At 40.3% G+C, this 14,981-nt stretch overlaps 3 protein-coding genes and 3 long non-coding RNA genes across 22 annotated transcripts; 4 read left to right on the top strand and 2 right to left on the bottom strand.

Moving 5' to 3' along the window:
- The first annotated feature begins 11 nt into the window (after positions 1 to 11).
- Positions 12 to 1,922, top strand: LOC124341141 (dnaJ homolog subfamily C member 21-like). The gene is made up of 8 exons (XM_046794096.1): positions 12 to 393; positions 457 to 565; positions 632 to 737; positions 806 to 909; positions 976 to 1,102; positions 1,159 to 1,311; positions 1,380 to 1,666; positions 1,745 to 1,922. Exons 1-8 carry the CDS (start codon positions 168 to 170, stop codon positions 1,836 to 1,838), a joined length of 1,206 nt encoding a protein of 401 aa, XP_046650052.1. The 5' UTR covers positions 12 to 167; the 3' UTR covers positions 1,839 to 1,922.
- Positions 1,923 to 2,326: 404 nt separating this feature from the next.
- On the top strand, positions 2,327 to 3,064 carry LOC124341615. Its single transcript, XR_006918536.1, has 3 exons — positions 2,327 to 2,620; positions 2,689 to 2,861; positions 2,930 to 3,064. It is a non-coding gene; the product is annotated as an uncharacterized LOC124341615 (long non-coding RNA).
- Positions 3,065 to 3,150: 86 nt separating this feature from the next.
- Positions 3,151 to 5,722, top strand: LOC124341277 (adhesive plaque matrix protein-like). Of its 7 annotated transcripts, none has more exons than XM_046794311.1 (6): positions 3,151 to 3,239; positions 3,323 to 3,446; positions 3,528 to 3,643; positions 3,754 to 3,877; positions 5,004 to 5,192; positions 5,252 to 5,722. In XM_046794311.1, exons 3-6 carry the CDS (start codon positions 3,640 to 3,642, stop codon positions 5,592 to 5,594), a joined length of 660 nt encoding a protein of 219 aa, XP_046650267.1. In that variant the 5' UTR covers positions 3,151 to 3,239; positions 3,323 to 3,446; positions 3,528 to 3,639; the 3' UTR covers positions 5,595 to 5,722. The 7 variants fall into 7 exon arrangements, 6 of the variants coding, with proteins under 6 accessions (XP_046650267.1, XP_046650266.1, XP_046650268.1 ...); XM_046794310.1 differs by having other exon boundaries at positions 3,323 to 3,472; XM_046794312.1 differs by having other exon boundaries at positions 3,153 to 3,239; positions 3,323 to 3,472; positions 5,255 to 5,722.
- Positions 5,723 to 6,932: 1,210 nt separating this feature from the next.
- LOC124341501 lies at positions 6,933 to 8,227 on the bottom strand. 4 transcript variants are annotated; one of them, XR_006918386.1, is made up of 6 exons: positions 8,124 to 8,227; positions 7,918 to 8,026; positions 7,746 to 7,835; positions 7,554 to 7,682; positions 7,359 to 7,494; positions 6,933 to 7,240 (listed from the first exon to the last, which is right to left on the bottom strand). It is a non-coding gene; the product is annotated as an uncharacterized LOC124341501 (long non-coding RNA). The 4 variants fall into 4 exon arrangements; XR_006918388.1 differs by having other exon boundaries at positions 7,746 to 7,838; positions 7,918 to 8,226; XR_006918387.1 differs by having other exon boundaries at positions 7,746 to 7,816; positions 7,918 to 8,225.
- Positions 8,228 to 8,289: 62 nt separating this feature from the next.
- On the top strand, positions 8,290 to 8,860 carry LOC124341420. The gene is made up of 3 exons (XM_046794520.1): positions 8,290 to 8,378; positions 8,438 to 8,538; positions 8,603 to 8,860. The coding sequence occupies exons 1-3, from the start codon at positions 8,372 to 8,374 to the stop codon at positions 8,858 to 8,860; spliced, it is 366 nt and encodes a 121-aa protein (XP_046650476.1). The 5' UTR covers positions 8,290 to 8,371.
- A 41-nt stretch (positions 8,861 to 8,901) lies between these two features.
- On the bottom strand, positions 8,902 to 14,869 carry LOC124341470. Of its 8 annotated transcripts, none has more exons than XR_006918281.1 (15): positions 14,472 to 14,868; positions 14,315 to 14,416; positions 13,794 to 13,876; positions 13,623 to 13,702; positions 13,252 to 13,505; positions 13,046 to 13,174; positions 12,655 to 12,765; positions 12,470 to 12,557; positions 12,072 to 12,399; positions 11,810 to 11,980; positions 11,263 to 11,748; positions 10,829 to 11,156; positions 10,500 to 10,766; positions 9,728 to 10,402; positions 8,902 to 9,616 (listed from the first exon to the last, which is right to left on the bottom strand). It is a non-coding gene; the product is annotated as an uncharacterized LOC124341470 (long non-coding RNA). The 8 variants fall into 8 exon arrangements; XR_006918283.1 differs by having other exon boundaries at positions 13,046 to 13,382; positions 13,440 to 13,505; XR_006918284.1 differs by having other exon boundaries at positions 13,440 to 13,505; positions 14,472 to 14,867.
- Between the last annotated feature and the right edge of the window lie 112 nt (positions 14,870 to 14,981).

Genomic DNA, 14,981 nt, shown 5'->3' with positions numbered 1-14,981 from the left:
CATCAAGTGGCACGAGACTGAAAAATTCAACACTTCTCTTCACATCAAGTTGCCTCAGTGCAAAAATCCGAAAACCCAACTAATCTTTCTAAAAAAAAGTTCCTCATATTTATTCGTCAAACATTTGACCGTTTTTTGTCATTTTTTTCTTCACTTTCAAAGTAAAAATGAAATGCCATTACGAAGTTCTTGGTGTCCCATTAAATGCATCAGACGATGATCTAAAAAAATCTTACAGGAAACTTGCTCTTAAATGGCATCCTGATAAAAATCTAGATAATTCTGATGAAGCTAAGAGAGAATTTCAGTTTATTCAGGCTGCTTATGAAGTGCTCAGTGATCCTCAAGAAAGGGCTTGGTATGATAAACACAGGGATGCAATTCTACTTGGAGGTTGAAATTTTATTATCCAATGCATTGTACAAATTCTTATTTCATATTTATTACATTTATTAGCAAAAGGTGCAGAATATCAAGAAAATGCTGTAAATTTATTTGAGTACTTCACATCGGCATGCTATTCTGGGTATGGAGATGACAAGCAATCTTTCTACTCCGTGTATAGGTATGTAAATTATCTGCAAGACTGGAAATCATGCTATCAATACTGATCTTATCCTTTTTTTATCAGTGAATTGTTCAGCAAAATTGCTGCTGAAGACATGGAGTTTTCACAAGATCAAGACAGTGATTTTGAAATTCCTGATTTTGGCAATTCCACCAGTGACTATAGTGAGGTAGAGGAATCAAAGCTGCAGAAATGCTGAATTGAATTGTTTTTGAAATAACAGTTATCCTTTCTTAGGTTGTACGCACGTTTTATGCCTATTGGAGTGCGTATTGCACTCTGCGTCCATATTCTTGGTTAGATAAGTATAACATTGATACTTTAAAGGAAGCACCACGGAGGTATTTATTTGATTTTATGTGCCAATAATTTTTCAGTTTGGTCAGTAATATATTTTTGAATAACAGGATACAACGGCTTATGGAGAAAGATAACAAAAAATTAAGAGATGCAGGCCGTAAACAAAGGAATGAAGAAGTTAGGGCCCTGGTAAATTTCGTTCGTAAACGAGATCCTCGTGTCAAGGCCTACATAGTAATCTCGGCAAATTCAAATTTATGTTAAGCGCAACCTAAATTATTTTTTAATAGAAATTACTTGAGGAGAAGACCGCTCAAAATGCATTAAAGACAAAACTTCAACAAGAACGACATCGTGAAAAAAGGCGGCAGCTTCTTGAAGAAACTACGAGCCCGACCAAGTTTGGCTTCACAGAAATGTCTGACTTAGAAAAACAGCTAAGGGTACATCCTCTTAAGGGAAGATTGAACATTAAATGCTAATTTCTAATTTGTTTTCCATGAATTAAAAGGATATTGAAGCTCAGTATGCTTCATCTGCCGAATCATCTGATTCAGATAGCGAAGCAGAGGTTGAAGAGGAAGAAAATGATGATGTTGTTCAAGAAAATAAGGAAGGATCTGAAGATGAAGGGAAGGAAGGGATATTAGATGAATCAAATGAAGATAATAATCCGAAAGAAGAAAATTCCTCGGAAAACGCCACAAATAATGTTACCGATGACGATAGTGACTTTGATGATGACCCACTGGATTTATACTGCCCTGCCTGTAAAAAGAATTTTAAAACTGTAAAATCGTAAGTATTTCGAAATTTATTTGATTTTGCATTTTAATTTGATAATTTTTAATCTGTTGTGGCAAAATCTGTTATTAGGAGAGAAAGCCACGATCGAAGCAAAAAGCATCAAATCAAAGTTCGAGCTTTGCGAAAGACAATGTTAGAAGAAGAGGAAGAATATTCTAGCTAACAATAATCTTCGTCCCAATTTCTGGAATGAAGTAATTTTAAAATTATATTCTGGAAATATACTGGGCAAACTGCAAAATTGAAATATCTCGTTAACCATTCATTTTAAGTATTGGAATACTTCATGCGTCAATAAAGATTTGTTATAATTTTTCTGAATCTCATCCCCCCCCCCCAAAAAAAAATACATGGCCGACATAGCGATGTCGAAGAATCCCGTCTTTATGTTAACCATGTCTTTCTTCATATCAATAAAAATAATGTCGCCAACGGTTACAACTAGTGGCTGTGTTTTGCTCTAATAATAAATTGTTTCTGTGATAATGGTTGGAAACACCTTCCTATGCACTTTAAACGTTTTTGTTAAATAACTTTATTTTGTGACTGAAAAGTAAAAAGTAAAAACCGGCTAATATGATTTAAAAAAAATATATCGTTTCTGATTAAAGAACTGGCACTGTCGCCCTTATTTCTGAATGTAATGTTTTGATGCGATTGATTACTATTTCTTCGCGTGAATATGAATCCTCCACCAGTGCCTCATAAACAACTAAAAAAATATTACATATATATGAATCCTTCAAAAGATAGGTTCGGATCAAATACTAAAGTGTGTCGAAGAAACTTGGTATGAAACGCCTCTGCTTAGTGCTTATCGTCGTGATTCATTCAGATATGTTTATTTCGTCTTCGAAGTTGTTCTCCACCAATTTAGCCAAAGCCATCAACATTGTTTACTTCAATGAAGATGATAAAGCCGTAGATATTTTAATCAAAACAAAGGTAAAATATACTTTAAATAGTTTATTTGGAGTAACATTCATTCTTCTGAGACCAAATTACATATTAAGATGAAATGGAATAAGAAAAAGCTGTTAAGGATATCATTGGTAGACGAAAACAAGGAACCAAGGTGTGCAAAGACATCCTTGAGATAGAAGATATTAGTTATTGTCTTATCAAGAAGAAGGCATGAATTGATGTATGAATTTATTATCTCTGGTTAATTGGACAATTTTTGTAGGTGAGCCCAGAAAGCAAGTGAGTTTTAAGCCATAACCAATTGGTATTCATTTTGATATGATGTTGTAGTTTGTAGACCCATTCAAACCCCAGCAACATCAATCTGCAGAAGAAAAAGCCAGTTTGCATAATCTTCACTTTCGAAGGTCACGGAGATCATTACATAAAACGTGTCATGCAGTGGTGTAGAGGTTGGGGGAGAACGGTTTGTGTTACATAACCATTTGGTATTCATTTTGATAATGGTTGTTGTAGACCCATCCCCAGCAACGTCAACCTAAAGAAGGAAAAGCAAGTTTGCATTTTCTTCACACTCGAAGGTCGCGGATATCATAACGTAAAACGTGTCATGCCACGGGGTAGAGGTTGGGTGAGAAAGGTATGTGTTTCATCATTATTAAGCAGGTATAATAGCCGCAAGGCTCAGCCATCTGGTATTCATTTTCATATTTGTTGTTGTAGACCCATCCCCAGCAACGCCAACCTAAAGAAGGAAAGGCCAGTTTGCATTTCCTTCATGCTCGAAGGTAACGGAGGTCATAACGTAATACGTATCATGCGACGGCGGAGAGGTTGGGTGAGAAAGGTACGTGTTTCATCATTATCAAACAGGTACAATATCCGCAAGGCTTAAGAGGTGAGGGTGATAAAAAAATCGTATATAAAGGAGAGAGAAAAGGCCAGAGACATCAGTCGAGTGAGGATCTCCGACACGGCAACATCTGCTGCGCACTATCTGTCACCTTCTGCCTTCTTCACCGTATTGCCAGTTCGCATCCATGGGTAAATATTCTGTCTTTACATGGAGTTTTCTATTAATGTCAATTATTTTCTGTTTGTTAAAATGCGAATTATTATTGAATATTATTGTTTGAATTTTTTTTGCCGTCTAGTTAATGGTGTTGTATCGTTGTTTGGTGGGTCGACCACTAGTGTACCGATGTCTTCTTGGTATGGCGGATACCAAACCGCAACGCCGCCGCCTTACTTCCCAAAAGCAACTTACGCAACGACCAGTTGCTGCACAGAGGTCTAGAAGTACTACACCACTAAGGCACCGGAGTTTTATACCAGAACTTACGCTGCCCCGAGCCACTCCAATGACGCCCTGAAGAATTACTCTGCCCCGAGTTACTACACCACCAAGGCGACGGAGTATGACTATGCATGCTGCCCCATCCTACTACATCGAGGCTCCCAAGTATACTGTGTTCTGAGCTACTTATTGCACCGATTTTCCTAAATACTACTCTGTTCCCAGCTTCTACACCGAGTCTTCCGCTGATTACTCCACCGAGTCTTCCGCTGATTACTCCACCGAGTCTTCCGCTGATTACTCCACCGAGTCTTCCGCTGATTACTCCACCGAGGCTCCCGCTGATTACTCCACCGAGGCTCCCGCTAATTACTCCACCGAGGCTCCCGCTGATTACTCCACCGAAGCGTCAAAGTACTACTCTGCCCCGACGTACTACACAGAAACTGATCTTTCGTGCTACGTTGAACAGAAATACTACACTGATGCTCCAGTTCGCTACACCACGGCCTACGCTACACAGCAGCCCCCAAGTACTACACCGAAGGAGCCGTCTATTACACAACAACGTATGCTGCAGTACTACACCGAGGCTCCCAAGTACTACATCACTAAGGCAACGGATTTCTACACGTCTATGTATGCTGCCCCTGCCTACTACACCGAGGCCCCGCATTACTACAATAATGAATCGCTCAATTACTACACTACAACCTACGCTGCCCCGAGCTACTACACCTACGTCCCGAAGTATTACTGTGCGTAAAAGGAGTCGTCTAAAAAAAAGTCGTGCCCGAATTGCAGTGCCCTATCTGTCACCAACAGCGTTCCTCATCGTGTAACCGATTCGCAATTCTGGGTAAATATTCTTATTTTTACATCGAGTTTTGTATCAATTCTATTTTTTTCTATTTCTTAATATGCCTGTTAAATTTATATATTAATATTAAATATTATCTACTGTTTAGTTAACTATGGCGTCGTGCTCCTGTTGGGTGTTGTATCGTTGATGGCTGGATCGAACGCAGGTGTAGTGATGTCTTCTTGATATGGCGGATATCAAACTGCAACGCCGCCGCTTTCCTACACAACTTACGCAACGATCAGTTCCTGCACCGAGGTCTTCAAGTACTACGCCACTAAAGCACCGGAGTTTTATACCACAACTTATGCTGTCCCGAGCCACTACACTGACACCCCGAAGTATTACTCTGCCCCGAGTTACTACACCACCATGGCGACCGAGTACTACATGACAAGGCATGCTGCCCCATCCTACTACACCGAGGCTCCCAAGTATTACTTAGTTCTCGGCTACTTACTGCACCGACACTCCTAACTACTTTTGTTCCCAGCAGCTACACCGAGGCTCCTGCTGATAACTACACCAAAACGGTCGAATACTACACCGAAGCGGCAAAGTACTTCTCTGCCCCCAGCTACTCAACCAGAACTGAGGCGGCCAATTATTACGCAGTCCCGACTTACAACCCAGAAGCTGCTCTTTCGTACTACGTTGAACAGAAATACTACACTGCTCCAATCTACTACACCACGACCTACGCTACACCTAGCTACAACTCCGCAGCCGCCAAGTACTACACCGAACAAGTCGCCTGTTACACAACCACGTACGCTGCCTGGTATACTACATCGAGGAATTTAAGTATTATCCTGCTCCAAATTACTACCATCTGAAGTTCATATGTATTACACCAGCAATTCTCCTGACTGTCATCAATGTTGCTCCGACCTATACATTGAAGTTCTGAAGTATTTCACTGGATGTGTTGAAAGATTGCTGAAATACAAGATTGATCGATAAATCACGTGTACGTCTCTATTTTCTCCTGAAGTACATTACCTCCTGCTGATCATTTCGCGATGTGAGAAAATATTTCTGAGTGCCATGTAAATCTCCAAATAATTGATCTTGCAAAATACAACAATAAAAAATTCAAATTTTTAAAAATATTTAAACTCTTTCCTTTTAAATTTTTCTTTAATTTTTTCTATCATTAAAATTCAAAGTCGAGCAAAACAACTTCACCAAGTCCAGAATTGTTTTTGAAAAAATTTTAAAAAAATTCCCCTTACACGTTATTATTAAAAAATTGTCGCGAATAATTGCATTTGAAAATTTTATTATATACAAATTTTATTTATAAAAAAAATTTATAATTTTACACATTTTTCCTGTGGCCCCCAGGAGGGGGGGCCTGTTGCTTTCTCTACCGCGATAATAACATGATGCAAGTTATATGCAAGTTATTATTTGTTTGGCGCAGAAAGCTTGTTTAATCTAGCAGTTCTCGACTGTGTCAAACCTGATATTGATCAGGTTGCCTCAGTCGTATACTGCATGATTGAATGAAAACTCAAAAGACAACAGATCACACTTATAACTCAGCAACACAAAATATGGACACGGATGAAAACACAAAAATTGTTAAGTCAAAAACCCAGATGGAACAGCTCAGCTACAACAGCACAGCAACTTCTGGATTACACTGCAACCGCATGCTGCATACAATGGTTCAATCTGTCTTCGTCACACCTTTCACCTTTGGCTGCAACAAGGTAACCGACAGTGTTTAAGAAGTGTGGTTGTTATACCTATTGAGGAAAAGAAAATTATTTTCAAGAAACAACTGTGTACACATGCATACTCATTATAACAAAAGAATACAAAGAGTAACAGAAAACTATGCAGTCCAACAGAGTAACTTTGATATCCGATTCAAAATTTCTATAGCAGCGGAGAAAATTGGTCTACTCTCTAGTCATGTTAACTAAATCTGTAGTACTTTTGCAAGACATTTGATCAAAATAATTACTTTTTACTGTTGCATGGGATGAGACGTACGCCTAAGAACAGGCAGCGAGACACACGAGGCACGCCATTTCGGCAATGTACAGGCAATTCCAAGTCTGAGTTGAATGATTTGGCAAATTGGTTTCTACGTGCTAAATCACCTGTAAATTTTCACATCAACATTTTAAATTCAATAACAATAGGAAATTAACAATAAATAACTTTTAATTTTAATCGTGAGAAACGTCATGACCAGCAACCATTTCTGCTGCGTCTTGGAACAAAATGGCCGAAATCCGTCCCTGAAGACACTCGCGCTACCTGGTGGACATTCCAGCCAACTTTTGACAGCCACCTATTGACAGCCACTAGATTCCTGTTCCAAAATGACTGAACGTAACGGCTGGATTGCTTGCTTCGAGACAGCACGCAGTAGCTCAACTTGAATTCGACATGCCTTTCGGCTTTCACTAGCTGGCACGAAATGAAATTAATGAGCATGAACACCAGATTACTCCAGCAGCTTTCCCTATGACACAAATACACAAAGTTACTAGTTAGCTTTTCAGACTTTTTAACTCTTTCAATATAAAAATCTATAATATTGACAGAAAGTGTTGGGGGGTCAAACAAAAAATTAAACTTACAATTTTCTGAAAAAAAAGAATGATTTTCCTGCCTGTGGCTGCTGTAAGGCAACAGCACCAGTTATCTGTGTTAGAGTACATACAGTGAGTTGAGTTCCAAACTAACTTTGGCATCAAACAGTTAGTCATGTTGAATCTAAAGGAAATATGTCAATAAATATTCCAACATTCATCCAATAAACTAAAGTTAATTACCTACTGCTCGTGCTTAACATTCAGAATAATACAGCACATGTTGGTATGTGCCCTGCATTTGTTCACATTCTTCTCTTAAGCTGCTGCTGCTAACCTGAAGATTACCCATGGGTAAGCTTTAAGCTTTCCCTATGACAGAAAATACAATCTATGACATCAAATAACAGTTTAAAACCGAAAGAAGAATAATACTTGCACGTCAATGAATTATTTGTTGAAAAACATGTTCAGAAAAACAAACATGTCCACACTGGGATAGTGACCTACAAAGATCAATAGAAACTGCTGATAATTAGACGAATATTAAGTAAGTCTGGAAACAAGTATTTTAAAAAATTGTGACCAAGACATTATTGGTTTTTACCTGTATTAACTGCATGATGCATTCAGCAGAACGACGATTTTTAATAAAAGAGTTGGTGGTATAGTGATGGTAGGCTACTTGTATGCACTGTTTCCTTTCCCGTTCCTTCCTACAGGTTAGATTGAGGAATTTTGAATTTGATCCAGCAAAACAAACGGAATAAATCACATCACAAACAAATTGCACAGAAACAAACTTGAATTTACTTATGAATTCATCGGTAATTTTCATGGAAAAATAGGAAAACTTTTGACAACCACTCAACACAACAATCGGCCATCACATGAAAACGACGACGCCTATGCCATCTATTGGACACCTCTGACACCCCAATTCCAAAACGCAATTTAACTTTGGTTTGGCGACCGTAGAACTCGAAAGACAGAAGAACTCCACCGACATCCGACAATAGATTCCTTGATGAAAGAAATGCCTTACTAAATTCATCAACCATATGAAAGGTAAGCATCAATACCACCTATCACCACACTACTGCAATACTTCATGACACTTTCTTTAGCATCATCATTTCTCAATAACATATGGAGTAATGCTGTTGGTTGCAATGGATTCCATTTTTACGGTTTTTTCATCATGGACATTTCAGTGTCCTTAGAAAAGGTAAAGATTGATATGCTTATTTATTCATTATTATATTTTCATTAATGTATTTTTTTTTTTACAGAGCACGCAGTTTCTTTATGGAATCGTGTGGTCCTGGCGCAGAGATTCTTGTGCAATGCTGACCTTTATCCATGACGGAAGAGGGACTTCCACCTACGTCCATCCTTATCTTCGCGACGAACGCTCATCTAGCTTCACTGCTACTAAACACAATTTGTTTTTCTTTACTGGCGACTTGGGCGAGTTTCTGGACCACTTCATGATCGCTTCCGTCCGCTGTTACACCTGTAATTATTCACCACGGGATTGTGCCCAGTAAATAGTTGCAATGGCAAAAGGCTTGAAAGTGTTAAAAGATGGTTACCATTAAAACATTTATTTTCTCATTTAAGATCAACAACACTTCCCAGTGACTAGTAACTGTTAGTTAATAACCGACAAATCTGTACACGAATAAATAAAATCAGAAATTTCGACTCTAGTATTTAAGAGCCTCCCTGTACTGAACTGGAGAACCGTAGGTTTAGATGTAATATCCAGGGGTGCCTTGATGGTGTAGTAACTCGGAGCAGTGGAATACTTCCCAGCTTCGGTGCATTAGGTCGGAACTGCCTAAGTAGTGATATAATACTCGGGTGCCTAGGTATTGTAGTACTTGGGAGCATCGGTATGGGAGCAGAGCCTCGGTATGGTAGCTGAGGGCAACATGGGTTGTAGTGTAGTAAACGTTGTAGTGTAGTAAACTGGAACCTCAGTGTAGTATTTCGGTCCAACGTAGTACGAAGGAGCAGCCGCTGTGTAGTAATTCGTGGCAGAGTAGCGCTTGGGCACTTCGGTGTAGCATTTTCCCTTGGTGGCGTAGTAGCTGGGGACGGTGTAGTACTCCGACTGTGCCTCAGTGGTGTAGTACTCCGACTGTGCCTCAGTGGTGTAGTACTCCGGTTGTTGCATACGTTTTTGTCGTGCAGTAAGACGGCGGCGTTGTGGTTCGGTATCCACCACCAAGAGACATCGGTACACTAGTGATTGACCCAACCACCAAGGATACAACAACCAACAGCAGCACGACACCTTACTAGACGGTAAAAAATTTGAACAATTTTGAAAATTTTCAATAATAACAGGCATATTAACAAACAGAAAAAAAATAGTGATACAAAACTCCATGTAAAAACACAATATTTACCATTTGGCTGTAATACTCGGTGACTTCGTGTATTAAACAGGAGCCTCAGTTTTGTAGTAGCTTGGAGCAAAGTAATACTTGGGTTCCTCAGTGTAGTAAAATGGGGCAGTGTACGTGGTGTGACCTCTTGGGTATAGTAGTTGGGGTCTTCGTATCTAGGTGTAGCGTGGGTTATGCTGTTGTAAACTGAAGCCTCGGTGTATTATTGCAGTTCAACGCAGTACGAAGGAGCAGCTGCTGTGTTGCAAGTCTGGGCTACGTAGTTCTTGGCCGCCTCAGTTATGGTTGTGTACTTCGGTGCAGAGTAGTACTTGTGCGGTTCGGTGTAGTACTCGACCGCTTCGGCATTGAAATAAGCTGAAACCTCGGTGTAGCAGGCTGGGACAGTGTACTCGGTGGTGTAGTACTAAGGCGCTTTGGTGATGTAACTCGGGGCAGCATAATTTGTCGCGTAACTCTAGAGCCTTAGTGGTGTAGCACTTGAAGGGCTCGGCGTAGTAAGTAGATGTTGCTTGTGTGGACTTCGTTTCGTAGTAAGGCGACGGCGTGGTTTATTATTCCTTCGCTGCCGTTGCTTGGTATCTACCATGTCCAGGAGACATCTGTACACCCGTGGTCGACCCAACCATTAACGATTCAACACCAAACAGCAACACTGCGCCATTGTTAACTAAACTATAAACGAATTGAACATTAATAATCGAATATAACTAGTCGTATCAACTGAACACAAGAAAATTGATTCACACCTCGAATAAAAATGTATATTTACCCATGATTGCGAACTGATAATGCGATGAAGAAGGTAGTTGGTGACACATAGCGTAGGTCGTGGTGTAGAAGACTGGAGCATCAGTGTAGTATTTCTATTCAACGTAGCACGAAAGAGCAGCTTCTGGGTTGTAAGTCGGGACTGCGTAATACTTGGCCGCCAGCCGCCTCAGTTCTGGTTGAGTAGCTCGGGGCAGAGAAGTACTATGCCGCTTCGGTGTAGTATTTGACCGTTATGGTGTAGTTATCAGCAGGAGCCTCGGTGTAGCTGCTGGGAACAAAAGTAGTTAGGAGTGTCGGTACAGTAAGTAGCCGAGAACTAAGTAATACTTGGGAGCCTCGGTGTAGTAGGATGGGGCAGCATGCCTTGTCATGTAGTACTCGGTCGCCTTGGTGGTGTAGTAACTCGGGGCAGAGTAATACTTCGGGGTGTCAGTGTAGTGGCTCGGGACAGCATAAGTTGTGGTATAAAACTCCGGTGCTTTATTGGCGTAGTACTTGAAGACCTCGGTGCAGGAACTGATCGTTGCGTAAGTTGTGTAGGAAGGCGGCGGCGTTGCGGTTTGATATCCGCCATATCAAGAAGACATCACTACACCTGCGTTCGATCCAGCCATCAACGATACAACACCCAACAGGAGCACGACGCCATAGTTAACTAAACAGTAGATAATATTTATATTAATATATAAATTTAACAGGCACATTAACAAATAGAAAAAAATAGAATTGATACAACTCGATGTAAAAATAAGAATATTTACCCAGAATTGCGAATCGGTTACACGATGAGGAATGCAGTTGATGACAGATAGGGCACTGCAGTTCGGGGATGACTTTTTTTTTTAGACGACTCCTTTTACGCACAGTAATACTTGGGGCCTCGGTGTAGTAGGCAAGGGCAGCATACATAGACGTGTAGAATTCCGGTGCCTTAGTGATGTAGTACTTGGGATTCTCGGTGTAATAAACTAGGCAGCATACGTTGTTGTATAATAGGCGGCTTCTTCGGTGTAGTACCTGGGGGCTGCGGTTTAGCGTAGGTCGTGGTGTAGTGAACTGGAGCATAAGTGTAGTATTTCTGTTCAACGTAGCACGAAAGAGCAGCTTCTCTGTAGTACGTCGGGACAGCGTAATACTTGGCCGCCTCAGTTTTGGTTGTGTAAATCGGGGCAGAGTATTACTTAACCGCTTCGATGTAGTATTCGACCGTTTTGGTGGAGTAATCAGCGGGAGCCTTGGTATAGCAGCTGGGAACAGAGTAGTATTTAGGAAAATCGGTGCAATAAGTAGCTAAGAACAGAGCAACACTTGGGGGCCTCGGTGTAGTAGGATGGGGCAGCATGCGTAGTCATGCTCCGTCGCCTTGGCCCTTGGTGGTGTAGTAACTCGGGGCAGAGTAATACTTCAGGACGTCAGTGTAGTGCCTTAATCATTAACGATACAACACCAAACATCAGCACTGCGCCATAGTTAACTAAACTATAAACGATTTGAACATTAATAATCGAATATAACTGGTGATATCAACTGAAAACAAGATAAGATTGATTCACGAAAAATGAATATTTACCCATGATTGCGAACTGGCAATGCGACGAAGAAGGTAGTTGGTGACACATATGGCGCTGCAGTTGTTGCCGTGTCGGAGATGCTCACTCGACTGAGTTCCGTGGTTTTTTCTCTTGCCATTTATACGACTTTTTCTCACCCTGACCCCTCTCTTAAGGCCTGCGGCTATTATACTTGCTTGATAATAAAGCAAAGCAAACACTTCCCGTTCTCACCCAAACTCTACACCACCGCATTGACAGTTTTACAATGATCTCCGTGACCTTCGAAAGTGAAGGAAATGCAAACTGACCTCTTCCTTCTGCAAGTTGACGTTGCCGTGGATGGGTCTAAAACAAACAATATCAAATTAATACCAAATGGTTATGGCTTAAAACGAATGGAATCACGATGCAGTACTCAGGCTCTTTGGTTAAGCAGCTCGGGGCAGCATAAGTTGCAGTCTAGTATTCTAAAGCCTCAGCACGACGCCACAGTTTACTAAACACTAAATAATTGGAACATGAAATTGCATTAATAACTGACATAAATTAAAAAAATAGGAGAGTTGATACACAATTCATAGTAGAAAACTGGAAATTTACCCCTTCATAAAATGAAGAATGCAGTTGGGGACAAATAGTGCACGGCAGCTGTCGTCAAGTCAGAGATAATCACTCGACTAATTATTTCGCCTTTTATCACCTTTTAAGAAACTAGACAGTAACCAATTTGAACATTAATATTTAATAATTGGCATATTAAGAAATAAGAAAAACAATAGAAATTGATAAAAAAAATACAAAAAATAGATTATTTACTCGTGATTGCGGTTTAATGACAAATAGTGCTCAGCAGTTGTTGCCGTGACGGAGAAGCTCACTCGACTGATTTCTATCATCTTTTCACCCTCCTTTTATACGACTTTTTCTCACCCTGACCTACCTCTTTAGCCTTGCGGCTATTGTACCTGCTTGATAATGATGAAACACGTACCTTTCTCACCCAACCTCTCCGCCATTGCATGATACGTATTACGTTATGATCTCCGCGACCTTCGAGTGTGAAGAAAATGCCAAAAAACTGGCCTTTTCCTTCTTCAGGTTGACGTGGCTGGGGATGGGTCTACAAAAATCAAATTCAATACCAAATGGCTGAGCCTTGCGGACATTGTACCTGCTTGATAATGGTGAAACACGTACCTTTCTGCTCTCTCACCCAACCTCTACCCCGTCGCATGACACGTTTTACGTTATGATATCCGCGACCTTCGAGTGTGAAGAAAATGCAAACTGACCTTTCCTTCTTCAGGTTGACGTGGCTGAGGATGGGTCTACAACAACCATTATCAAAATGAATACCAAATGGCTGAGCCTTGCGGCTATTGTACCTGCTTGATTTCTTCGAACAGCATTTCGACAACAAATGACGGGATGCCTTAAGATATGAAAGCCACCTGATATTAGAAACGTGAAAAATACAATTCTACGGTGAAATTCAAAATTTTTCTGCGAGCCTAGGCCAATGCCAAACTGTAAGTGTAAGTCTAGGGCTAAAGAAAATAGATACGTACGTTTGGATGCGTTGCGACTTAGCTAGTGGCCACTGGCAACTGACACCAGATGCATCCATTCTTGAAACGAATAATGTAACCTGAGATGAAAACACCATTTAATAAATGATGAACTTTTCATGAAATGAAATTGTCATGTTCTGATGATGTATTATGTACGATGTGTCATACCAACAAAATTAAAAGATGATCCACGTTGATGTAGAGACACCGACGAACTTTCAATACATAAGCTGCATCCTCTCAGTCATAACCTAAAGATAAAAATGTCTTTAAATGACTTGGTCCGAGATAAACTTGTACAGGGTAACACTGATCAGGTTTTCTAGACTGTTCAGATGAAAATGTCAATATTCTTCGCCCGGAATCTAACGCGATTCTCCAGCGTGGCAGATACAGCCTGTACCAAGCTTCTTCTCAGACGCTGACAAATGAAACATTTCGAAACACTCTCACGGTCTCACCCAGATCCTCTCTTAAAATACAACATGAACTACAATTACGACAATATAGTAAACTAAACATTCCATAACTTTCTCAGCCAAATAGAAATAGCTTCTTAATAATATGATCGACTTCCACAGATATCTCATAAGGGATGTGCGACCATGGTATAATGTTTACAGCACCTATTGTTGATTCTAAAGTTCTAGTTATCTACTTGTTAAAAAAACACATTAAGTGGAACCTACCAAACCTTCAAACAATTCGATAATACATACAACCGGTTGTAAGGTAGCAAACAGCATTGGGAAGACACTTCAAATGTCATCGTATTGGGCACAACCTATCTACTGCAAAAATAAAGCTGAAATAAATTGACTTGCAACTAAAATAATGTATTACTACCTGGAGGTCTGGGGTTGAACCATATTGAACTGCTCAGACTGGGCACAGGTGAGATCCAATGTCTTGAATTTGCTGCTCAGCCTTTTCAACTTGATATCAATTTTTTACCAATTTCTTGCCTGTGGCATTGATGACGTTCTGTCAATAATAGTGACACGTCGTATGAGAGCAGCGAAAAATGGCCAGCTTGTGGACCCCGGACCCAAACACTCAGCGAATGGCTTGTAGAGTTGAGTCACGAATGCAATTTGCTCATCGCATCCGCATCGAGACTATGCAATCTGGATACGGCCTTCAGGGTTTGAAACTTAAAACATTGCCAACGTCCATTTTCTCTTATATCTCTTAGAGGAACAGAATCTAGAAAGCGTTTTGACCAGTTTTGACCCGCAGTTTATCCTGCGCACGATGAGTCAGTTGAGTCTCCTTTTGTGCTACTACAGCGCCTCTGACGAGGAACATCACAATCAATTTTCCCGCTCTATTCAAATTTTTTATAATTAGAAGATT

The sequence above is a fragment of the Daphnia pulicaria genome, chromosome 5 (genome assembly GCF_021234035.1).
Source record: "Daphnia pulicaria isolate SC F1-1A chromosome 5, SC_F0-13Bv2, whole genome shotgun sequence".
NCBI classification, from domain to species: Eukaryota; Metazoa; Arthropoda; class Branchiopoda; order Diplostraca; family Daphniidae; genus Daphnia; species Daphnia pulicaria.
The sequence above is the reverse complement of the archived record's forward strand: the minus strand, read 5'-3'. Positions and strand labels throughout refer to the sequence as shown.